General features: G+C 32.6%; 2 protein-coding genes across 2 annotated transcripts; one reads left to right on the top strand and one right to left on the bottom strand.

Annotated features, from left to right (window-relative positions):
* Positions 1-508: 508 nt before the first annotated feature.
* LOC141676468 (uncharacterized) lies at positions 509-3,013 on the top strand. Its single transcript, XM_074482121.1, has 2 exons — positions 509-939; positions 2,663-3,013. Exons 1-2 carry the CDS (start codon positions 629-631, stop codon positions 2,697-2,699), a joined length of 348 nt encoding a protein of 115 aa, XP_074338222.1. The 5' UTR covers positions 509-628; the 3' UTR covers positions 2,700-3,013.
* Positions 3,014-14,580: 11,567 nt separating this feature from the next.
* Positions 14,581-24,029, bottom strand: LOC141677089 (protein transport protein SEC23 E-like). The gene is made up of 12 exons (XM_074482822.1): positions 23,074-24,029; positions 22,334-22,507; positions 21,614-21,775; positions 20,068-20,210; positions 18,995-19,070; positions 18,708-18,880; positions 18,331-18,412; positions 17,583-17,660; positions 16,631-16,792; positions 16,257-16,520; positions 15,427-15,531; positions 14,581-15,296 (listed from the first exon to the last, which is right to left on the bottom strand). Exons 1-12 carry the CDS (start codon positions 23,857-23,859, stop codon positions 15,147-15,149), a joined length of 2,355 nt encoding a protein of 784 aa, XP_074338923.1. The 5' UTR covers positions 23,860-24,029; the 3' UTR covers positions 14,581-15,146.
* Positions 24,030-24,127: the final 98 nt, after the last annotated feature.

Below are 24,127 nucleotides of genomic sequence, written 5' to 3'. Positions count from 1 at the left end.
ATGAGATGTGTAGTGACAATGAGCATTATGGAAGTAGAAGCTATCAGTATACATGTGGCTTTGTATTGGCTTGAAGAAACTAAAGTTCGGAGTATAAATATTGAAAGTGATTAGATTTTAGTGATCAGTGCACTGCAGAAGGAGTCAGGGTCTCAACTGGTGGTTGTAGCTATTTTGGAGTTCTGTCAAACAAAGCTAAGGTTGAGGTCTGATTTGATTATCTGTCATGTTAACAAGCAAGCAAAGAAAGTTGATCAATTTTTGGCTAATTGTCCTTACTTGTTACTCCCTCTGTCCCGTCCATTTCTTTACACTTTTCTTTTTGGTCCGTCCCACCAATTCTTTACACTTCCTAAAATAGAAACATTTATAATACTAAAAAAAGAAAATAATGTTATTATATTACAAGTGGATCGTGAGTGTCAGCGTGTTAGTAAAAGTAATCAAATGCTTAACACCATTTTTAATCATATTAACATAAAACCACACCCACCCACTTGTCCTTTCTCTCTCTGTCTTAATGTCCTGTAGGCTGTAGCCCTAAAACCCATTTTCATCCCCTGTATTCACTCCTCGACATCAATTAAACCACCATTAAACCACCGCAAATCGTGTTCTTCTTCTTAAAATGGAGTCCCAAAATTTTAATGATTCAGGCCCAAATATGTATGCGGATTCCAAAATTCCCCCATCTTTTCCTTCGCCGCTTCTTCCAAAAAATCTCACAAAATTAAATTGCGAGGATGATGTCGAGCTGTTTCAAATCAGTGAAGAGAAGTCAGATGATCTTACAGAGCAATTTCTGAACGAAATCGTTGAGGATACGCCCTTAAAGATTATTGAGCAATATGTGAAACATAAGAAGAGAGCTTTAAAACCCAAAAAACTGCAGTTCGAAGACCCAACTGGAATGTTGCAAAGTTATCTTCCCCAAATTGTGTAAGATTTCTGATCTGTATATAATTTCCTTGTGTTTTGAGGAAAAATAATTCTTTTTTCGATTTGCAATTTGTGTTTGATTTGTTGCACTTGAATGATTTGTTTAAAGTTTATGAACCCTATATTGTATCTGATATGTTTAAATTTGTTGAAAGATTTTATGATGACCAAAATGGGTGGGACTGAATCCTCTGTAATCTGTTTGTGATTTTGTAATCCTACGATGAATTACATTTTGAGCTTTTCGTAAATTAATTACAAGATCATAGATAATATATCTGCTACTAGGACCATTTGTTTACACCAGAAAACAACATAAATTACAGATTAGTGTCAAAACAACATAGATTAAACAGAAAAACATTGTGTCCAGTCAAAAGATTGAGGTTGTCCAGTCAAAAGATTGATGTTTTCTGCAAGTATTAGGCAGTCCTGTCCTCCACATTGTTTCTTTTGTTTAAAACACCTTGCACCAGTTCTCCAGGAATGGTAAGTTGATTTGGTAGCTGTCCCAAATTTGAAAGCTTTTTCTTGCCTATATGAGGCAGTCTGTAGTTGTTATTCCCATCATTTTTCAATATCTCTGTCATGTAACTCATCAAGGACAGCCACACATAGTTTGTTGTTGTGTCAGTAACCTCTTCATAGGCCCTAACCACTGCATCTACTAGTTGACATATAGTTTTTGGAGCTTTCTCATGCTGCAAACCTTGTATAATACGAAAAAACCCAAGATCATTAATGTTTAGGTCTGGACTATTAGGAGGTTGATTGGCAAAGGTTATAAAAAGCCCATTTGATTGTGCGGCGTTAACAAAATCCTCATCATTAGCTTTAATATGCGGCCTTGCATTGTCTTGTTGAATGACAATATTTTTGTCAAAATCAGCGGGCCATTTATCTTTAATAGCCGGGATAATTTTGTTGATCAAACATTGTTTAATCACCGCCTTGTTTATACTTTCGATAGGTTTAACTTCAATAACCCCTTTTGCTCTATTCTTACTTGACCTCAAAGCCGGTTCTTCAAAGGTAAAAGGAAATATACCTATTTTTCCATCAAATATGCAAACCACATCATTGTTATATCGAGGCCTAGCTATTGCACTCATGAACATAATTTTAGTAATAAATCTCTTTGACTTGCATGTGCGATGTGGTTCGGGTTCGTTAGGTAGAAGGTAATATTTTTTACTTTGCCTTGTCATATAGAACCACTTCTCGTCTATGTGAACTTCATTATACATATTTACATATGTGGGATTTGTGTAGAGGCTTGAATTTTCAATATGATTTAACACAAAATTAACTCTAGCTTCCATATTCAAAGGAGTTAAAAAAGGTTTCAATGCATTAGAATGTGATCTAATCTTACCTTTTTGAACTAGCATATGGACAGTAGATTTGCTTGCATTTAAGTGACATGCCAATGTCCTAATATTTGTTCTATGATGGAGAGGAATATGTCGTACCTTTTCTAAATCCAAAGCATACCTTTTGTTACCACCCCTGTACTTTCTGTCAACATTAGGAACCAAACCTTCCTTGATTGCTTTGTGCACAACTATCCAGATTTTAGATATTGTCACTCTGCTAACACCATAATGCACTCCAAGTTGTTTGATGACTCCTCTTTTGAGTTTGCTGTTGTTGAAACTTAGTGAGAGATCATGTGCAATCTGCTTTTTTTCTGCAACTTTTAACCTTCTTTTGTTCTTTGCAGGTACAACATGGGAGGCAGGAGTAAATGTGGTCCCTGATTGTGTACAATATGTCATTTTCCTACTAACCTAAAGATGACAAAATTAGTGATGTTCTGGAGTTTTACTGGAGTGGGTGCTGGAGCTTTACTATGATTTTAAAGTGTGCATAGTGACTAGTCTACTTTTGTATAAAGTGAATGTTAACTGGTGTATAATGGAGCCAATATGTAATTTGTGAACTTGTATTAAGGCGGGATAACTTAGGCGGGGTATTATATTAACTTTCCACCATTTGCTAATGTATGTACTCACATTTTTAATCAGCTGACTTCATCCATTTATATCCATTGTTTAATAGGTTTATTGGTCTCCGTGCCCAACCCATTTGATAATAAATGGGTGGGACGGAGGACGGAGGGAGTAGTTAACTAGTGTTTAACTATTTATGGCACAACTGGTGTTATAGTATTTGTATTCAAAAAATTGTTTTCTTTTATAAAATTTCTCAATCTAAAAAATATTCTTTCTTTGTATAATATATCAATATTCTTGATACACACACCAATAATATTGGTTTATTAATATTTTTATAATAGAAATGAATGAATATATTGTTTAATCATAGACAAATAACATAGTGTGTGACATTTCCTATCAAGCATATGTCATGACTTATAAATTTTTAATCGCACTTTATCATTTTAGAGTGTATTTTACATACAATAATACAACTTGTATGTATTTGCATAGTACAAACTACTTAACATCTTTTATAGAATATATATGTAAGATATTAGAGAAAACTTAATAAGAGCCTCTACGTAAATATGATGTGACAAGTTAGAAAATGAGAACTAATCATGCAAAGAAATAAGCCAGTTGACTCCCTAATTCTAAACAATAAATTTGTGGAGCTTCCAACCAAATTCAGTAATTTTGTTTGTCATAGTCCCAATTCAATAATTTTTCCTTTGTTGTATCATTTTTTATTTACCTAACAATTACTAATATTTTGAACTAGAAACCCTTATTATTATTGGGAATTATTCGATTTTTTAATAATAACAAAATACGGGGAATTCAAAGTAATTTCCGACTCTAAGTTAAAAATTATGTGTTCGTGTAATAAGTCAGAAAATATTTTATATTTAAAATATATATGGAAGTCGGAAATTGGTACGATATACTTTTTTAACAACTATTATTATTTTGTTAACTTAATTTGATAAAAGTAATATTGTTATCGGACAATTTGAAAAATTCATTTTAATTTTTACAATTCTAATAATCTATAAGTTATCGATGATGTAAAATCACCCAAATAAATATTGTCTTAAAGTTTTCTTATTTTAATTATCATTTTTTAAGAAACCTTTAATTATCATATTAAGAAACTACAAATCATACATAATTTTTTTTAATTTGCAATGTGCGTCGTGCAAGCCTTAGTAAATTTGCAATGGAGTGTAATAAATCTAAAATGGGCTAGTATAATAGAACCGGGTTGGATTGGATTAAGATTTTATTTATCTAAATATTGATCCAAACCATTACAAATGGCTCAACTAAAAAATAATCCAATTAACCCACGATCCCGAATGGTTCGGTTTGGTCGGCTAAATTAAGGGTTGGGTTGGTTGGATTTCGGCCGGTTGGAAAGCACATGAGCACCTTAGTGCAAGGGTAGGCTAGTTAAAATTGCAAACTAGTTTCGCAAATCGGCTCATCATCAAACACAGCCAAACATGCCACGAGGAGCCTAAAATTACATATGCAAAGTCAGCAAACATTTTTTTAAAAAATGAGGGTCTGAGGCTGCAAGAGAGCGCTAAGAAAGAGTGTAGGAGACATAAAGTGCCGGAAGATTAGGCGTGTATATGAGATATAAGAAATATAAGAGGCAAAGTGAGATGTGCCTTCAAGGGCGAAGAGATTGAGAGAGGTGGTGTGACCTTGGGAACAATGTGGAGAGGTATAGAGATGTCGTTGTGGTGTGATCGTAGACGATGAATGAGGCGTGTTTTTGAATTATGAAATGAGAGGGAAGTGATGATTATTTTAAGCTTACCCCTTACTCCCCAGTTTTAAAAAGGTACGAAAGCAAGTGAAAGATAAATAAATTAGGTTCACTTCCCTACGTAATCATGTTCCCGAGTTTTTAAAAGGAGCGAAAACAAGTGTTAATGAATGTAAATTTCACAATCTTTCGCTCCAAAACTTTCACTCCAAAAATGGGATGAAAGTACTTTACCTCCTAAACACTTCTTTTCTTCCCATTAAAAAACTCGGGAGCAGGCCCTTAAACTTGAGCTTTAACTGTTGCAAAGAACCAAAAGGGAGAATATAAAATAACTCGTTTAAATTATCGATCTTAACCTATATATGTTGTAAAAATCGGTAATTGAGAGTTTATGATAGTAATTTAATAGTTACTGGAATAAAATTAGTGGAGGTACCACAGGAATGATATCTACCTGATTTATTTTTTATAATATATTTAGTTGTTATTTGAATAAAATTTTACTTTTTTGCGAATGGTCTTTTTGAAATGATATTTGCTTAATATTAATATTTCAAGTGAATGTCAATATTTTTTTTATTATAATTAAAATACTCATTTTATAAGTGCCGAAGAAATTTAGCACTAAAATGTAAATATTTTTAATCTTTTGTTCTCATTAATTTATTTGCAATAAAATCCAAATTTTAAGGCGTTTGTGGGTCTCTCTTGTTGAGTGTGTGTTTTGTCTCCCTCTTTGGAGTGTTTTATTATGTTTTTATTCATTTATGGTTGGGTTTATATGGTGTGGATCTGTTGAGAACGATTTTGTTAATATTTTTGGTGAGCTGGAAAGCCTCAGTTGAATCTGTGGCGGTGGTGATTATTGCAAGAGTTTACCTTTCACAACCAAAAATTGTTCATTCTTCAAAGGTTTACACTTTCGGGATGTCTATAGCTGGTATCCGGCATGTAGATAGTTGAGGTACATTCGGCATGTTTATAGCTGGTATTCGGCATGTAGATAGTCGGAGTGCCGCTTCTCCAATTTTAGTTTATACTATTGGTATTTTCTGAAACATTGGGCTAACGACGATTTTTACGTGATATGGTCAAATTGTGATGTTGCTTTAGAGATGTTGGTGCAGTTTGGATCACTTGTAATATCTTTGATTTCGTTTTTAGCTTCAAGAATTTTTAAATTCAGTGTGTTAAATGATCAGGAAACGTATCATCTAATTGTTTTTAATATGTTATTTATTTTTCAACTTGGTTGTATCGGCGGTTGGGAATTTGTTCCGACTATATTATGTTTAAATTAATGAAAACGGTTTTTTATTTTATTTGTCAAAAAACCGTAAATCCGAGTGAGGATTCACGCGTTCAATCCTGAGTTTTAAGATTTTTGGTTTTTTCTTTTATTTATATTCACGTATAAAATGTATTTCTTTTTTGTTTAGATTTTAAAATTAGTCTTTAACATTAATCTTGAGCTACATAATTTTTTTGTTAATGGAAAAGAAGCAAAACGTACAGTAAAGAGAATAGAAGAGAAAGACAAAAAATTTCTTTCACATGTACATGTACATGAGTTTTTGTTGAGAGGATGTGAGAAAATTTTGAAAAAATAACATGAAAGGAAATATTTTAAAAATATACCTGAGAGCTTCCCTCTCAATCAACCAATTTTTTGAAAAAAATATTTGTAGAGAAATTTTCTCTTTCAATTTTTTCTCTTATTTTTTCCAAAAACCTCGGAGCACAATTTTAGAAAAAATAAATTAAAATTTTTCTTCAGTTCTCTTCTCTTCTCTCCAAATTTTTTATTCTGAGCACATAATTAAGAAATATCTAATCTAAATGAAATACTTCATTAATAAATATGTCCCCAGTCGTTTAAACCAATTTCTGCACCTGAAAATTATTATTTTCCTAATTTTGACGTTAGTCCCAGTAGGAAGAATCTGTTTTTGCTATAAGAAAAAAATGTTGTTTTCATCTTGGCAAAAAAACATGTGATATGTACAATTCACGGGTATTAACACATATATTTTCACGTACATTACTATTACTACCTTACAATAAAATATGTAGATATCTAAGTCTAAAAAGTATAGTAGAAATTATCTAAAATATTTTAACATGAAAGGTTGAAATATCAAGGTATTAGAGTAAACTAAGTGTTATCTTTGAAGAAAATATTCGACGAAACTCATCTCGTAAATCCAATGGTGCGGTCATGAAATATGCCTCGGTCACACAAGTGTAAGGGATATAGCAAAATAATATACTTGAAACCAAGATTATAGGAACGAAATTATTGGAACATATTCGAGATACGTGACAATCACGTTATCCTTAAAACAGATAAACCCCTCATCGTGATCATCGTGATGCTTGAAGGTGTTGTGGCTTCCGCTTTACAGGATATAACGAATTGAGGTGATTTTAAGCACTTGAGACCCACCTTCTACGAACCAAACAAATACGAATTCTATCTCCAAGAAATAGATTATACAACTCTACAATTAGTCAAAAACAAACTATTCCCAAATTCTTGTGAGATTCTTCTCTCTCACTCCCTTTTCTTTTATCAAGAAGACAAGGTTTCCTTATATAGGAGTAAGATAAAATGTAACTTACATTTGTCATAATTTTGTAACCTCCACCATTATGATCAAATAAATCTTATCTCATTAGTATAGGAGTTGCAAAATTAAACACATAAGTTACAAAGCTAATAAAATAAAATGCAATTTAATTTTTATTCAAATAATAGTCCAACAATCTCCCACATGAATTAAAATTGACATTGCAAAATAACTCTTTGACATGGAGATAGATAGCCTTGGTAGAAACCAATATAGGATAAATAGGCGTTACTCCTTGAACCTCCCTTGGAAGATTGTATTTACATTTCTAGAATTTCAGTAGTCGCGTTGACCTTGAACTGCCGTTTTATATTGTGAAATGATGATATATTCCCCACTGGAGTCTTTCCTACATTTGTTCAGTTCTCACTCTTAAGCTCATTTTGGTCATGAGCTTTAGCCTGGTTCTGTGAGTTTTTAGGCCCCCGCAATTCTTCTTAAAATGACCCCACTTCACTCACATGGGTGATCTCTTAAATAATACCAGTGTATTATTTGGTCGACATATCGATACTTAAGGATCATTAAAAGCATAGCTAAGCCTTTTTCGTATTTTATCACTGTTTTCATCATAGGAATGGACCCGAAAGTAAAACCTCCACAGTCATCTCACTAAGTCTTTATAGTTAGTTTATCCTATTAAACCAAGATATGGGATCTCCAGTCAACTAACGACTTTTATTATGGGCTTTAGTCCATTCCTCTCGATGATTTCGCAACTAGCTCCCTTGTAAACCCTTCGGATAACGGATCTGCATTGTTATGTATTGACATGATGTAGTCAATAGTGATAACTCTAATTGAGAGTAATTTTCTTACGGAATTAAGTCAACGACAAATATGCCTTGACATCCATAGAAGTCTTTTTAAATGATCAACTTTCGATCTTTGCCATTCGTTTCTGATTTTGTACGAATTCAAAAGAACTACATAATCTTTCAAACATTAATATTCCAATTCATAATTGACATTACCAATTTTTAGCGTCCCGAAAATTAGAAATATCAATTCACCAAGTTACCAAATATCTATTGCCGAGCCCAAACCTGTACTTATCGAGTACCAAGTTTATTATATTTTTTTCTTTTCCTGAATATTCATATAAAATTTAAAATTAAATATTCATTTGCTTGCAATTTTGAAATTGTATCAACCACACGATTACAACACATATATCACGTAGTATATAACAAGTCACACTTATAAATACATGATTAAGGAAAATACCCGATTAACCGGTCCGTGACATGAATTAGAATATATTAATATTCTTAAGACTGATCAGTGAAAGTAATAACTAAATCCAAGACGTTACAATAACAAAATCTCGTATTAATGTTAGGAAAATAGATACATATAATAGATAAAAACTCTCAGCTTATTATTCTCTTACAAAATAATTAAACTTATCATTTAATATCAATAGTGACTAGATATATAAGTAACTACACAAGTACATTCATACAAAATTGATTATAAAACTCTTAAGAAAAATTATCAAGAGCTTTACACATTTTTTTTAAATGCAACAACCTCTACATCCTTATTATAAAATGAGATTTATTTACAAAGCTTAGACAAGACTCTATACAAATTCACCAAATTAAAGTTTCTTCATAAAATGATACTACCAAGTACCAAGCACTTAACTAAAGAGGCATTATTACATTATTTAAAATCAATAAAAAAAATCAAATTATGAAGCTTTAAATTTGTAACATGAACCAGTTATATAGACATGTAAATAAATTAAAATCAATAACATAGAAACCAATTATATAATATATTATTTTTCACTAAACCGACAAATTAAGAATACACAATACGGACTAAAATTTCATTTAATTCTCCAAGAGGAGAAGCATTGTTGGATTAAACTATTAGTCAGAAAAATAAATCTAGCATGGCAAGTTTGCATCTAAACAAGTTATGTTATGTCCAAGCAATTAGAAAAAAAAATATGTCACTAGTTTCATGTGCATGACAAAAAGTTTAAAAACCAATCCAGCAAAAGAAAATTAAGATTATTTAATCTAGAACAAATATAACATAAAAGGTGCAGATCAAGAAACAAACACATTTTAAAACTTCTATACTCCCAAATAAGTATCAAATTAAACTAATTTACTGATTAAACTAATCCATATGATTTTTTTCTTATCTGATTTAAGTTTGTAAGGAGTATAGTAAAAGAATATACCCGAAATCAAGATTATAAAAACGAAATTACCGGAACATATTCGAGTCACGTGAAAACCACGTTATCCTTAAAACAGATAAATCTCTTCTCGTGGTGCTTGAAGGCGTTGGAGCTTCCTTTTTTAGGATACAACGAATTGAGATGATTTTAGACATTTGAGACCCGCCTCCTATGAATCAAACAAATACGGCTTCTATTTCCAAGAAACAGATTCTAAAACTTTACAAATAGTCGAAAAACAAATTATTCTCAAATTCTTGTGAGATTATTCTCTCTCACTCCCTCCTCTTTAGTCAAGAAGATAAGGTCTTCTTATATAGGAGTAACATAAAATGTAACTTATATATGTCATAATTTTGTAACCTCCACCATTACGATCAAATAAATTTTATCTCATTATTATATGAGTTACAAAATTAAACACATAAGTTACGAAACTGTTAAAATAAAATACAATTTATTTTTTATTCAAATAATAGTTCAACAAATTCGTGAGAGGGTGGATTCCAGACATCTATTCGAGGGCTAGAAAATTAAGTACAAAAAAATATGGATAAATTAGTTATTTCGCATTTATTTTCCTCCTATTTTCTTCCCCAAACCCACACTTAGTCATCTATAATTTTGTTGAGAATTAAAATCTTTAGCATCTCTCTCTATTTTTTTAATAAAATTAAGTAATTCAAGTTAAAATGGAATCAACTTTTTTCTTATTTATAAATTAGTAGTAATTTTACTCCAAAAAATTTCCTTCAAAATTTTATATATTTAGAATATCAAAATAAATCACATGCATATATATATATATTTACATACATACAAATATTCATATGTTGTACATTCATACGTATATATTTGGGTGGAGTGTCCCCTTCCCCAACCATTGTTGGTTCTGGATCAATTTAGAGTCCACCTAATCAGGACCACTAGTTTGAAATTTGAACGATTAGGAATAAACCCTTCCGTCATAAATTAATGCAGAAGCAGACCCTTTCACAATAAATCATTGCGGAAACGGTGAAATTACATATTTGACCTTATAAATTAATGCAGAAGCAGACTCTTTCAAAATAAATCATTGCGGAAACGGTGAAATTACATATTTGACCTTAAATCCTTCTATAATGAATCATTACAGAAGCGGATGACTCTATTACCCGATCGAACACCAAAAATAACCTTTTATGCAAACACAAACACAATCTAATAGAAAGACAAATCAAATTAGCGCGATTTTAGGTGATTTGTCGACGAAATATCTTCTCAATTACTCTTCTTCTTAATCCTCTTCGTTATATAGGTACTTTATCTCATATATTTTAACTTATATACATGCACACACATACACACAACTCGATTTTGTTAATTTTTGTGGATAATTTCGAATATGCATTGATAATTATGAGAAGGTTGTTGTTAACTTTTTGTGAATTCTTATGATAATTCTTACATTTACAAACAAATCGATTTTCTTGCATTTTGGTGAATTTTTGCGATAATTAGAATTTTAGTTGTATTTAGGTCGAATTTTAAAATTTTCAATTCAAATAAATTAGTTGAAAATAAATTTAGGTTTAATTTTGAGTTCTAGATTTACTTGAAGAACTAAGTTTATTATTTAATTTAATATTAATTATAATTATTAAGTTAATTACCATGTTTAATTCAAATTTTGAATTATTAGCACTTTAAACATCGTAAGTGTAGAATCTTTTAATTTTAATCCGCAACTTATTTTAGATTTTTAAAGTTCTTGGCAAATTAAGGCTATGTAATCGGTTATCCATCATGTCCAGCTGTTCTTTAGTTATTTGTAATATGCGGATGAAACTTGGTACGAAATAACAAGTATGAAATGGAAATGATGCAATGTTTGTGAAAATTGATGTGTGTTGTACTATTAGTCTTATATGTTGAGTCATACATGTAACTGAAACTTCTATGTAGTAGGTATAAAAGGCATAAAATACATATCAGTCTTATTTGTTGAGTCAAATAAAATAACATCTCCAAAAATTCGAGTACGCATACAATGATCGATCATCAACCCAAACCAAACCTCTAGTGTTATGTTCTTCATCCAAATCAACTTGGTAGGAAAAAAATTCAAAGCTTATTTCTTGCAATTGTCGTAGCAAGGGCATCCCACTATTCGCATCAGCCAAATCAAACACCCGTCTTCTTATATCACGAATGACATTACGAACATCTTGATTTTTATAGTTGGACGGTCCAAATTTGTTAGTTCCACAGCAACGTGGAGCCAATGGTGACTATTTAACTTTTTTCTTGGGTTGAACTCTAATTATGAAAACAAAAAAATATATTTTATTAACTTTTTTAATAATAAAGTGCATTTTGCGTACTTTATTGAAGACATTCCTTGTAGTTTACAGTATTTGAAATTTATTTGTAGAGATATGCATCTGGTCAATTCGGGTTCGGGAAGTACTATCTCGCCCCACACCTTGAATCCTAAACAAGGATTCTTTTCATTACCGATCACTGTAAAAGCATCTTCAATGGGTAAGAATCCTTAGCTAAAAATATGTCATACATATCAAAAATAATTATTATAAATATTATGTAAAAAAATGTCTTATCCCCTTTTCCATTAGCTATAATTTTAGTCAACCAATCTATGTTGGCTATATTTGTCGAACTTAGAATATCTCCAATGATATTAGCTATAATTAGTTGGCTAAATTGTACATGTAGGATAATATGTAAAATTTGTTGAACATGTAAGGCATTGTACTTCGATGGTATTGGTTATATTGGTTAGTTATATTTTAAAAATAGTATGTTATTAAAATTTTGTGTTGTTATAAATAGAATATATAAGTTTAATATGATAATAAATGATTAAATTATTTTTTTACAGATTTCTTACAGTTCTGTAGTGGTTCAACAAATATAGTTAATATCAAGATGTTGGCTATATTTATAAATAAGGGGAATGTACCATTGGAGATGAATTTTTTTTTACATAATCTCTATATTTTTTATTTATAGTATGTATTAATGATTTTTAGCTAAGAGTTCTATGTGGTTGGAGATGCTCTTATATAGACCTGTAGCAAAATTACACATCATATGTTATCATAATAAAATAAGATATTTTATTTATAATAACTTGAAAGAATAACATACTAATTTTAAAAAATAACCAATCATTATAGCCAACTCCATCGGAGTAAATCTGTTTACATGTTCAGAAAATTTTACATAACCATCATTTTATTTATTTTAGCCAGCTATTTAAGCTAATACCCGTTGGAGGTGCTCTAACACTATAATAATGTAAGTTTTGGTGTAAAATCAACTCCACCTGTGCTATAATAGCATCAAAGTTACACCAAATAGTGTGACACCAAATTTATATCAAAGGTATATTTGGTGTAATATTTACATCAAATTTGATGTAATTCATAATTCCTACTATGCCCTTACCTTCATTAAAAAAAACAATTTTATTTCCATCATATCCTATTTATATCCTATTATATTCAAATAAGGTATTTGTTTTTGGAAAAGTATCAATATCCTATCCTTATTTAGATATTTAGTGTAAAATATAGTATAAATTAATTGAATTTGATTTTATAAATAATGTAATTTGATATTAAAATAATGTCAAAATTACGCTATTTTAATGTTATGGTGTCGGAAATTGGCCCAGGCTGTTACATAATGGATCAAAAAAATTGCAACTAAAGAACTTATCAACTTTAACAACTTGAGACTAGCCCACTTAAACAAATCAAACAAAATATCCCCACTTCATCAACCGGCCCAAATTAAATCCCATGTAAAATACTGAACTACTAATGGGCTTGATACCTCTCTAATACGTACTTATAAAAGATTTTTAACGAAAATGTGCCCCGATATTTTTTATATAATTACAAATTTATTTAAAATCTTTTACCACTAAAATACACTACATTTCCTCATACTAAATATACGGTATAACATACCATCAGGTAGTGACATTTACAATTCATGCCTAAAAGTCCATAACACTTTTATTTAAACCCTTCACACTTTTATCGTTCCATTGACATATTTATTTCGAGGAATTGTATGTAAACTGTTTTTGCATAGAGTATAGTAGCGATTATTTAAGATATTTCTAAAATAAATAAATAAATTAGGATATCAGAGTAAACTAAGGGCCCATTTTCCTCACGGAGGAAGCATGGATTAGTTGATTTAAGTTGGATAATTATTTAGATAAAGAAACTTAAATATTGGCTAAGGCCCCATTTTTCTCACAGAGGAAGCATGGATTAGTTAATTTAACTTAGATAATTATTTGGATAAAGAAATTTAAATATTGGCTAAGTTATATAATGTGGTTGGTAGACGGGTATTGAAAAAATTGGAGTCAGCATTAAACTTGTAATAGGTGGTGATATCATCTTCATATTTTATTTTTATATTTCCGTTTTTAACAATTCTGTTATTAACTTACTCCCTCTGTCCCATTGAATTCTATACGTTACTTTTCGGCACGCTTTTCAATGCTCATTTAAAACATAATTCCACAATATATTTTTTAAAAAAAAAAATCTGAAAAAAAGTTTCATGTTTAAACTTTTATTCAAAAAAAAAAAGTTTAAAAAAAACATTACGGAACTATATATTTTATAGAGGTCTCAAAATACGTGCAAACAGTGCATGTATAGAACTCCACGGGACGGAGGGAGTAATAATCACTATACATTTGTCCTGTAATTTCAAATGTTCCATTTTGTCTTTTTAAATCTTGGACTGCCCGGTTTACACCCGATTTCTTAGATTTTTAATACAAGCCCTTTATTAAAACATTAGTGAGCTCAATATAGAAAAGATATCAAAACATATTAACAACCTGACCTCAAAAACTGAATCTAAAAAGAAATAATTTTCTTGAAAATACTTCTTCCGACTCTGAAGTTGTGTGTTAAATATTTGGCAACCACACCTTTATCAGTTACCAACACTCTGCATTTAAAATGGTTACACTTGAACAAATCTTACATGTGAATTGGCATTCCGCAATCTATATAAGAACCAAAGTAAATTATATAACTTACCAAAACAGAAGTTAAATTATGTAATTTTAACTTTCAGCAAAGTCATCACATATAAATTAGGTGTATATTACAAGTCAGAGAACAAGAGTAACTAAAAACAACATAAATTTCTAAACTTCTCGGATCAGGAGACTTGGCTCCATGTATACAAACCAAAATTAATATAATTAAAAAAAAAGGAACGGCAAACCTTTGACCTGATGGTATGACTTTTGCAGAAAAGGAGTAGATCAGAATCCTGACTTCTACATTGCTACAAATAACCCTCGGGAACTGCTGCTTAGATATATCCGCTAGTAACTTACATTCACAATCTCATTCCATATAAAAAACTCGAAAAGAAAAGAAAACCTAGACCCACTATTTCAAACACCTCTCTTCAGCCCTTAAAGAATAATATGTGCTTTCCTTATTGTTCTTGGGATGTACATTCTGACTTCTTGTCAAGGACACAAAGAAAGCTAGGAATCAAATAATGGAACACGAGGATACCAGAGAGGGGATCGAAGTTGTACTTGACAATTGGTTACATAACCAACACCCTTAATTCTTTCAAAATCTGCCTTTAAAAACTCAAGAAGATTGCACTGCCAACCTCTGCAGATGTTCAATGAACACCTGGAGATTCACATCATCGGTAAAAATTACGTCCATACCAGCTGCCATTTCAGAAGCATTATTATACGTTGCTGATGGATTTAACTTTGCCAACAGAAATCTTGCCTGCTCAACATAATTCAAAACAAATCAGGAAGAGGTTATACTTGTCCAGAGTCCACAGGTACAGTGTGCGTATTACCAAGTGCTAGAGGCTTATCAAATAGAATCGTGATATTATGATTAAAAAAATTACCTGGGATCCATGCTGATCGCATACCACCAATCTTGGTACGGGGAAACGTTCACCAATGATTAATTTTGAATCGTTATGAGGTGCTTGCAACAATTGCGCAAATGCCTACAAAATGGAAATTGAGTTCATTTTAAGAGAAAACACCATACAAATCCGTGGATGCATATTATTGTTCTCTCAAAAGCATTGTATGTGTATCCTCCCAAAACATGATTTTGGAGTTAACCTAGCAAGTCCCTCTTACAAAAATTACAGGGGTGCAATTTCATAGCCACTCACTACAGAAATACTTGTCACCCTATTCATCTTCTCAAATTCCAACTACAGAGAGCCAACACCCTCATCATCAGAATTCAGGACATTTCTCTTTCTTATATTCCCTCCATTCTCTCAAATCACGGATATTAGTTTTCGCCAAGCTTACAACACATTTCTCTTTTCTTTATTTAAAAGTATTCACAAACCTGCCATATTTTCCTTTGCACTAAAAACATATTCAAATGTGACATAAATATGCTATACTTTTCTTGTGTTATTCACAATATTGTGGCTTCAAGTCTCATTTTATACTGCATTTGCAATAGCAATGTAGGAAGCGGGTAGCCGGGTATCAATAGGGTGTAAGAGTGTGTGTGTGTGTGTGTGCGTGCATGTATTTGCAAGTGCAATGCAGAAAGCACTTACTAATAGTTTGTGTACGTGTGCCACCACAGTAAACAATTAAAAGCAATACTCATACATATCAATTTGTTGCAAGGTCAACTGAATTGGCACGAATTTTTTCTTGCTTTCAAATACTAAAACCAACAGCATTGAAACTAAGAAAGCACCTGGTGTTCTGGCTGATTCTGGTAACCCATGTTTCTCCACTGAGCTATTGTCATTCCATGAAATATAACTATACTAAAATATGAGTCCAACAAAAGAATACGGTCTGCACCAATTGATGCCACATCTAATAATACTGCTTCAGGAAGTGCATTAAACGCATATGATATAAGTGATGGTTGTATCATGACAAGAGAGTTAGGTACATTCTCCCGGTTTAACAACATCCGAAAATAGGCTGTCTCATCTGGACTATTGTTAAATACCTGCAAAGCAGCAGGTAGAGGACAAAGAAGTTAAATGCATGCCAATCAACATACACACACCCACACAAAGAAAGTTGTAAGAATTCTGAAAGCTTGACAAGCATGTTCACCTGCACGAATTGCGATCTTCGCAAATTAAACATGAATTGTGGAAACAACGAAAATAAAGGGTTCAACGTGAACGAAGTTGGATCATCTTTGCGGTAGTCACCAAATTTGGAGCAAAGACGGATAAGGTTCCGATCTAACCACCGGGTGGCATCAAACCCTTCCTGACAATAGAAAATCATTGCATATGAAGTCAACTGGCCACAATTACGTTATAAACAAAATATATAACAATCTAATAATTTTAAAAAATAAAAGCATATTTCGGTAAATGAATGCAGAGACTAGTATAAAAGGAGGGAAAAAATGTGATTATATCGATTAATAAGATATAAATATTAGCTTCCCAATAGAAGGTCCCAACATCATTCCTCACAGAAGACCACTAACCACAAGAAATCCAATTCCTCTTCCATTTAACAAAGTAAAATCAATATGTGCCAAGTTCTGATTTTTTCGAGGATATGATATTATTACAAGTGATCCAAGAGAGGACACGAGTTCTCCCTCATTCCTATTTTTCTTGGCAGTTTTCTACTTTGGTATGCTCCAGAAAGATGTAAGTTATAAGTAACAGGTTTTGTTGATATACTAGATTTAAAGATAAATCGAAGACTAAGCCAAAATTGCTGATGGTAACAAATATTAGCTACAAGTTTTCAAATGAACAATAATTGGAAGAAACTGAACAAGTCACTACTATGATACTATCAGATGCCAATTTGCAAAGTCATATGAATGCCATTGCCTAATATTTGGAAACTTCGAGAGTATGAGAGACAACTTCCATTTTGGTCTCTATGCCCAACAACACTCTAAAAAAAGAAGCTACTAGCTAATATCCAGGTTTTCCTTGCCCAACTAATTGGCTTTTTAATCAACCTTCTAAAGAACTACACCAAAAAACCTACTAAGACAACCACCATTGATGTACAGAAATAGAGATAAAATTACCTCCATTTCCATTTTATGAGAGGTTAATCTTGCAATTACCACTGCAGCTGTTTCTTGATCAAATCCTTGTACCAAGTCCTGCAAAACAATATAGTTCAACAGCATAAACATCTCAATTTGTACACATACCTCCAGTCAACAGTTGGCAATGTTATTGGCTAAAGGCCCAAGGAGGCCATTTCAAAAAAATAAACAAGGCTTTGGAAGCACAATTGTTCAGGATATTATTTGCAACATTTTAATTAGGAAATTTGATCATTATATATAGGAAGTCTTTATTTGTAATTCAGCAGTCTTATATGTTCATGATTCTAGTATTGAGTTGATAGTAAGATCCTCACTCCTTTGCGAGAGATTTCTAGACTTATCCCTAAACCACTAAATCATACAAAGTTCCCACCAAGTCAGAGCATAAGAGGTGCGTATAAAGACACAATATACAAAATTATACTATAAATTTTATATCCTCTCTAGTCGACCTGATTTTCTCAAGGAAACAAAGAAGAATTCTGACTAAAATGGACCAAGGAAGTCTCATAAAACTCTATAAAGACAGGGCTTTAAATTCCCGTTCCTTAAAATTTCTCTAAACGTCAGACGTATATGTATGAAAATCAGACTTGTAAGTGTTACAACTTATTCCAGTGAGTCAAAACGCTTCAAGATCAAACCTCAACTTAATTGCATAAAATAAAAATAGATCAGATCCAATTCGAAAGTGAAATTAGAGACATAATGCAATACATACCTCCGACCCAATAACACCATCTGTCCATCGTTTAGTTATGGTTGTAACACGCAGCCTTTGTTGACAATCAGGGGTCTGATAACTTCATTTTGATAAAAACAAACACTTTCAAACAACGAAAGCAACACTTTTCTCCACGATAAGCTAAATGTAAGCAAGTTATGTATAAAGCTAAAGTTAATCTACAAGGAGTACATCTTTTAAAAAATGTGATGAGAAGTTAACTTGAAGGACAAGACAACGTACATATTGACACCCCTTAAAATCAGCAAAATATGAAACTCACACCAAAGGTACTCAAGTTGAAGACTCGACTAAAAATACATTATAGTCTTCAATACAATATAGAGGCAGATGATAAGAGATTTCCAGCTTACCTTGTAAGGAACTGTATGTACAACTGCGGATTGATATTTCCCGAGGGATCTGGTTTTTCACTAGATGATATGTCAAAGAAAACGGTCAAGCATGTAGTTTTATCTAGGCCACACAACTTCCACGCAGTCGTATTACCCTGTCCAATAACTGTGCTTGCAACTGCAGGTCCTTTCTGCAAGTCATACATTACTTAATGTAAAATGGTACCTTTTAGGGACATGAACGTGTTCAGTTTCAAAAAATTGCATCATAAGAAATGAGTTTGTAGAGATTTGCAAAAAGTAACCTTTTCTTGCGACGTACAAGGTCCTAGGATCCCCTGAATCTTTATATCTTTTGAACAATTAATCTCAAGTGTGCCACTGAAACATCAAATCAAATATGAGTTTTACATCCAAAATAAACTGCACACAAAATTAATGTATAAAGGTCAGACTATTAATATTTTGAAGCAAAAAAAAACGGAGGGATTACTTTCCTTGAAGAAAAACCAACACTTGAGTGTAAATTTTCAACAAACTACTTTTACATTAAGCTATATTATTTAACTGCGTCTGCTGCTCAAAACTTAAACAGCATCCTCCAAGCATCACATATTCATTGTAAGTAGATAATAGAAGCAATCTACAATTTTGGGAGATTATCAAAATTTTACACGCAAAAGTATTTCTAGGGATAATGGTAAAAAATATATAAGAGTAATGGAGTCCCATATATGTAGAATATGCTAAAGATCAATGAGTCTGGAAGGTACAAATGCAAAATCGACTAGTGCAGTTCTTTAATATCTAATGCAAGAATAGATAAAGTAGTGCAACTTGTTAACACTTAACACTCAACTTGCAAGTGGTACTGATGTGTGGGTGTGCGAATATAGAACATCACAAACCACTATTAAAAAAATGAAAAAGAACTGAATAAAACAATTATCTTAATTAACCTTCATCTTAACCAGGTCCAACATAGATGTACGCGTTAGACTCAAGTTGTTAATAAGTTATGCCACAATCTATATGAAAATGTAGAATTTACTCATATTAGAACAAGACAGTTTGTAGGGATAGCTGCAAATAACACAGCTCTGACATGAAGTTTTAAGTAGACTATCTAATTCTACAACATAATTTTAAGACATAGACATTTATATGCATATACGTGTTTTAGTGTATCTATTTAATTTGTGTACTGCAAACATTTACACCATTGCAAGCTACAACAAAGTTAGGCAGTTGGCAGTAGAGATATACAAAAAAGTTTCACATAGATCATATCACAAAAAGAATGTAAGAAACGAAATGATGTAAAAGCAAATTAAAGCTATAAAGCAGGAATTGACATGTTTAATTATGATAAACTCACTTGAAGCAGAGCCCAAGTGACTGTTCCCCATCTTCAAAAACACGCCTAAAGGAGTCTTTAAAAACAGAGTGTCCAAAACTTTCAGAGAGAACAACGAGCCCACCTGTTCTTTCAATGACAACTTTCATCTCTGCAACACCGACCTAAATATATAGAGGGTTTAAGATTACAAATGCTAATACTGTCCAAGGAAGCATTAATTTAAGGTTTGATGAAATAATTTTGTTTTACAAAATAAACTCATTTCTAAAGGAAGATGGCTAGCAAAAACATGGATTCAATTTTATGATAAGCCATGAGAATCGCAAAATTTGTAATCATATAGCATATACAAAGAAAAAGAATTATCTGCAAGTGATCTAGAGAGATGCTTTTCACGAAACAACATGCAAAATTTATAGATATTCTCAATGGTACCATCGTACTACTAACTTGTTCCAGAGGTTCCACCGCCTTTTTGCTTCTTACAGGTAGTACCTTTCTATAGTCTTTCATGACACAAACATAAGGGAAACGTTAAAAATGTTACAGAAGGCAGCGGAACCACTGGCAGAAGTCAATAGTACCATAGTACTATGAGAATATCCCAAAAATTAATTACTGGCAGTCATGTAATAATTAGTACCATTTATGCGGAAATATACATTTTAGTACGTAAAAAGGCCGCAAATATTAGTTTAAAAGAGGTGAGAAGTCCATTTACCCTTACTTTAATATTTTATCAATTAAGGCATACATTTCAGTAAGTAAAAAGGCCGCAAATATTAGTTTAAAAGGGTTGAGGAGGCCGTTTATGCATATATTAATATTTTATCAACGTTTGAATGATGAAAGGGTACTATCAATACAAAACCAGGAGTACAACCACAAGTAGGAAGCAAAAAGGTAGTGGTACCTTTAATATAGATAACAATAACATTCCTTAATTTCATCATACATATGATAACAATTAACAAGGAGTGCACAAGAATGCATTCAGTAGACGTGGCAAAATTTTAGCAAAAAAGAGAGTAATTTGCCTAATACATTATGTAAGCCAGTTGTAACAACTACCAAGACCAAATACAGGTGAAGATTATTCACTCTAACTGACTAGTAGGCATACACTTCCTGTGACCAAAACATCATATATTTATGAAATCAGAAACAAAACACGAGTTGCTTTTCATATGCCATAGTATCAGTTTTATAACAAAACATAAATAATAAAATTGCAGTGATTACATTGGTAACCTTCAAATACAGCACACAAATTGTTGTACACGTAACTACCCAGTACAGTACAAACGTTGTTTTATGCATATCTACACCGCCCCCATTTGTAGTCTTATTCATAATTTTGAACTCAACAAATCTAGACTAACACCATTCATTATAAGCTCTAGTCAGCTATTATATACAGAACTTAAACAATTACACGTGCACATATAACTTGTTATGCTTTTTTCTCAAGGATCAAAAACTGTAACGCCGCACCAAACATGTACATATTTACATTTCAGCCACACATCATTTAAAAGTCGCAACAGAGTATTATGATACAAACCTGATCAAGTGCAGAAGCAAAAAGGTCCAAAACATGCCCCTGACTAACAAGCTGCTTTGCAAGTTCTTCATAAAATTGGACAGCTTTCCTAAAATAAGGTGCTGCATCCTTATCTAAATCTTTATGGGAACGAACTGGTTCTGACAGATCCTTTGATACAATCTGCAGAAAAAATGACAAGTCAGAATTTTGTAATGTGAAAACTATAAGCTCTATGCAGAAGAATCCAGGTCCTAAATGTTTGGACTACTTGCATACAATCATGTTAGTAGGATAGATATGTAGATTGTTTTAGGGGAAAACTAAAGGCAAAAGAAGAACAATGCTGGGAGGGGAAGTGTGGGATTTGGTACTCAAAAGACCAGATTATATGAAATTCTCACATTAAATTAAAAAGATGAAGAAAGGCAAGAATTTGCTCAAAATTAAGGATATTAAAGAAGAAAATTATATATAAAGGAAAAGAATTGTTGACGAAAAAAGTTTCTGTAAGCAAACATTCTCTAAATTTGTATTCACTTCTAAATACTGATAATGACAGTAATACCAATAATGACATCAAACAGGAGTCATTAGTTTTTCATTATTTCTCACCGAATTCATAACTCCTCTAAGTTTGTAATAGTTCCAAATACCAATAATGACATAGTATTACACTGTACAGACATATAGCTGGGTCGAGAAACTTAGAACGCCAAACTAGAAGATGGAAAGCCTTACCGAGCCAGGTCCTTCTGTACATGGACCACCCACAAGTGCAATTATCCGCGCACCTGTACCAGGCAAACAAGCTCCAAGCAATCCCGAAGCAACACTAAGCGCCACTCCCGTACACCGTAAAGATCTATTACCAGGTGGAACTGGCCACAAATCTGTACCCAATTCCTCTAACAACTGAATACCACCCAAAAAAGAAGCCCACAATCAACAAATTAGTCCAACATAAAATTATATAAACAATAAAATATGAACAAAGCATTCAATTTCCAAACCGATGAATTATCGACAAACATGAAAATACCAACAATATCCCAACACCAAACCCCATAATTAACTACTTTTAACATACAACTAAATCATAATCAATTAAAAATCGACAAGCATTCAACATCCCAGCCAATTTACTATCAACAAACAAGATATCAATAAAATCCCAACATTAAACCCCATAACTAAATAATTTAAACATGCAACTTAATCATAAATCAATAAATCAAAAACCAACAAATAAAAAATCCCAACATTAAACCCCATAACTAACTAATTTAAACATGCAACTTCATCTCTTAAATCAATAAATCAAAAACCAATAAATAAAAAAAATTCCCAACATCAAACCCCGTAACTAACCACTTTTTAACAAACAACTCAACCACATTTCAACAAAAAACAACCAAAAACACCAATAAATTACATTTAAACAAAAAACAATAAAAAATCAATCCAAGAATGAATTTTACCGAGCTAAAAGTATACTCGCAATCCGACGCAGGCAACAAGAACCGACTAACCCCACTATCAAACACACCACCTTGTCCACCTTTACCATAAACACCACTAGCACTCCTCCTACCTAACCCCAACTGATCCAAAACCTGATCTTTCCCCAAATCCTTCGACCCCCGAAAAACATAAACTTTCGACATTTCCCCAAACCCCAATTCATGAACCTGCACTTGTGTCCCAAAACTCACAAACCCCACCAACGCATTCTCCGGTAACAACCCAATCGCCTGTTGTAACGCCAATTTGGCATACCCTAATTCCTCCTCAATCATACAAGTATCCAAAACAAACACAAACACCGGTGGCCTAATTAGACCCTGACCCATTTGAGCTTGACCCATTTGAGTGGGACCCATTTGGGAATGACCCTTTTCATCTGGAGGTGTAAGAGAGTATTGAATTGTGGTGTATTGATGGTAAAGCTCAGCAGGAACGTTTGTTTCTGAGATAGCAGAGTAATGATGAGGGAAGTGATTGCGTTGAAAACAGAAAGGGCAGATCCAAATGTGAGCGGCGAAATCGACACGAGCGAAGGGGTTTAGTATTGAAGAGCAAGTTTTGCAACGGAGAGGGGAGTAAGGGAGAGTGAGAATGTCAGGGTGAGATCGGATCGGAGAGATTGAAGCGGCGATGGGGATGACGCATTTAGAGGACTCAACTTTGGTGCGAGGCCAGGAATTCCAGGTTAGACGGACGCCGTCGATGCCTTCGCGATCTGGGTCGGCGATTTCGGAAGCCATTGTGGGAGAGATTGGGAGAGATTGAAGAGAGAGGGAGAGAGATGGGAGAGAGATGGGAGAGATTGAGGAGAGAGGACCCCAGAGAGAGAGAGAGAGGGAAGGGAGGGAGAGAGGGGTCAAGGAGGATGTGAGGAATGGAGTCAAAGATGGAGATTTAGAGAGAGAAAGGAAGAGAAATATGTGTACGTATATTTAGGCTGTGTGTATCGTATTTTTGGATTCTACATTTTTTGAGGTTTTTGAAATTTACTATTTTTTATTATATATT

This window comes from Apium graveolens, chromosome 8 (genome assembly GCF_009905375.1).
Source record: "Apium graveolens cultivar Ventura chromosome 8, ASM990537v1, whole genome shotgun sequence".
Taxonomy (NCBI): Eukaryota; Viridiplantae; Streptophyta; class Magnoliopsida; order Apiales; family Apiaceae; genus Apium; species Apium graveolens.
Note: the sequence above shows the minus strand (reverse complement) of the source record. Positions and strands in the feature narration are given on the sequence as shown.

Bases quoted from the DNA above. Each gene is read 5' to 3' on its own strand.
- LOC141676468 (XM_074482121.1), top strand. From the start codon at position 629: ATGGAGTCCCAAAATTTTAATGATTCAGGCCCAAATATGTATGCGGAT. The intron at 940-2,662 runs GTAAGATTTCTG...TGTTCTTTGCAG, and splicing joins AGTTATCTTCCCCAAATTGT to GTACAACATGGGAGGCAGGA.
- LOC141677089 (XM_074482822.1), bottom strand. From the start codon at position 23,859: ATGGCTTCCGAAATCGCCGACCCAGATCGCGAAGGCATCGACGGCGTC. The intron at 17,661-18,330 runs GTATGTATTGCA...ATTGTTTTGCAG, and splicing joins ATGGTGTTATTGGGTCGGAG to GACTTGGTACAAGGATTTGA. The intron at 15,297-15,426 runs GTAATTTTTTTA...TATGTTGAGCAG, and splicing joins GCGATCAGCATGGATCCCAG to GCAAGATTTCTGTTGGCAAA.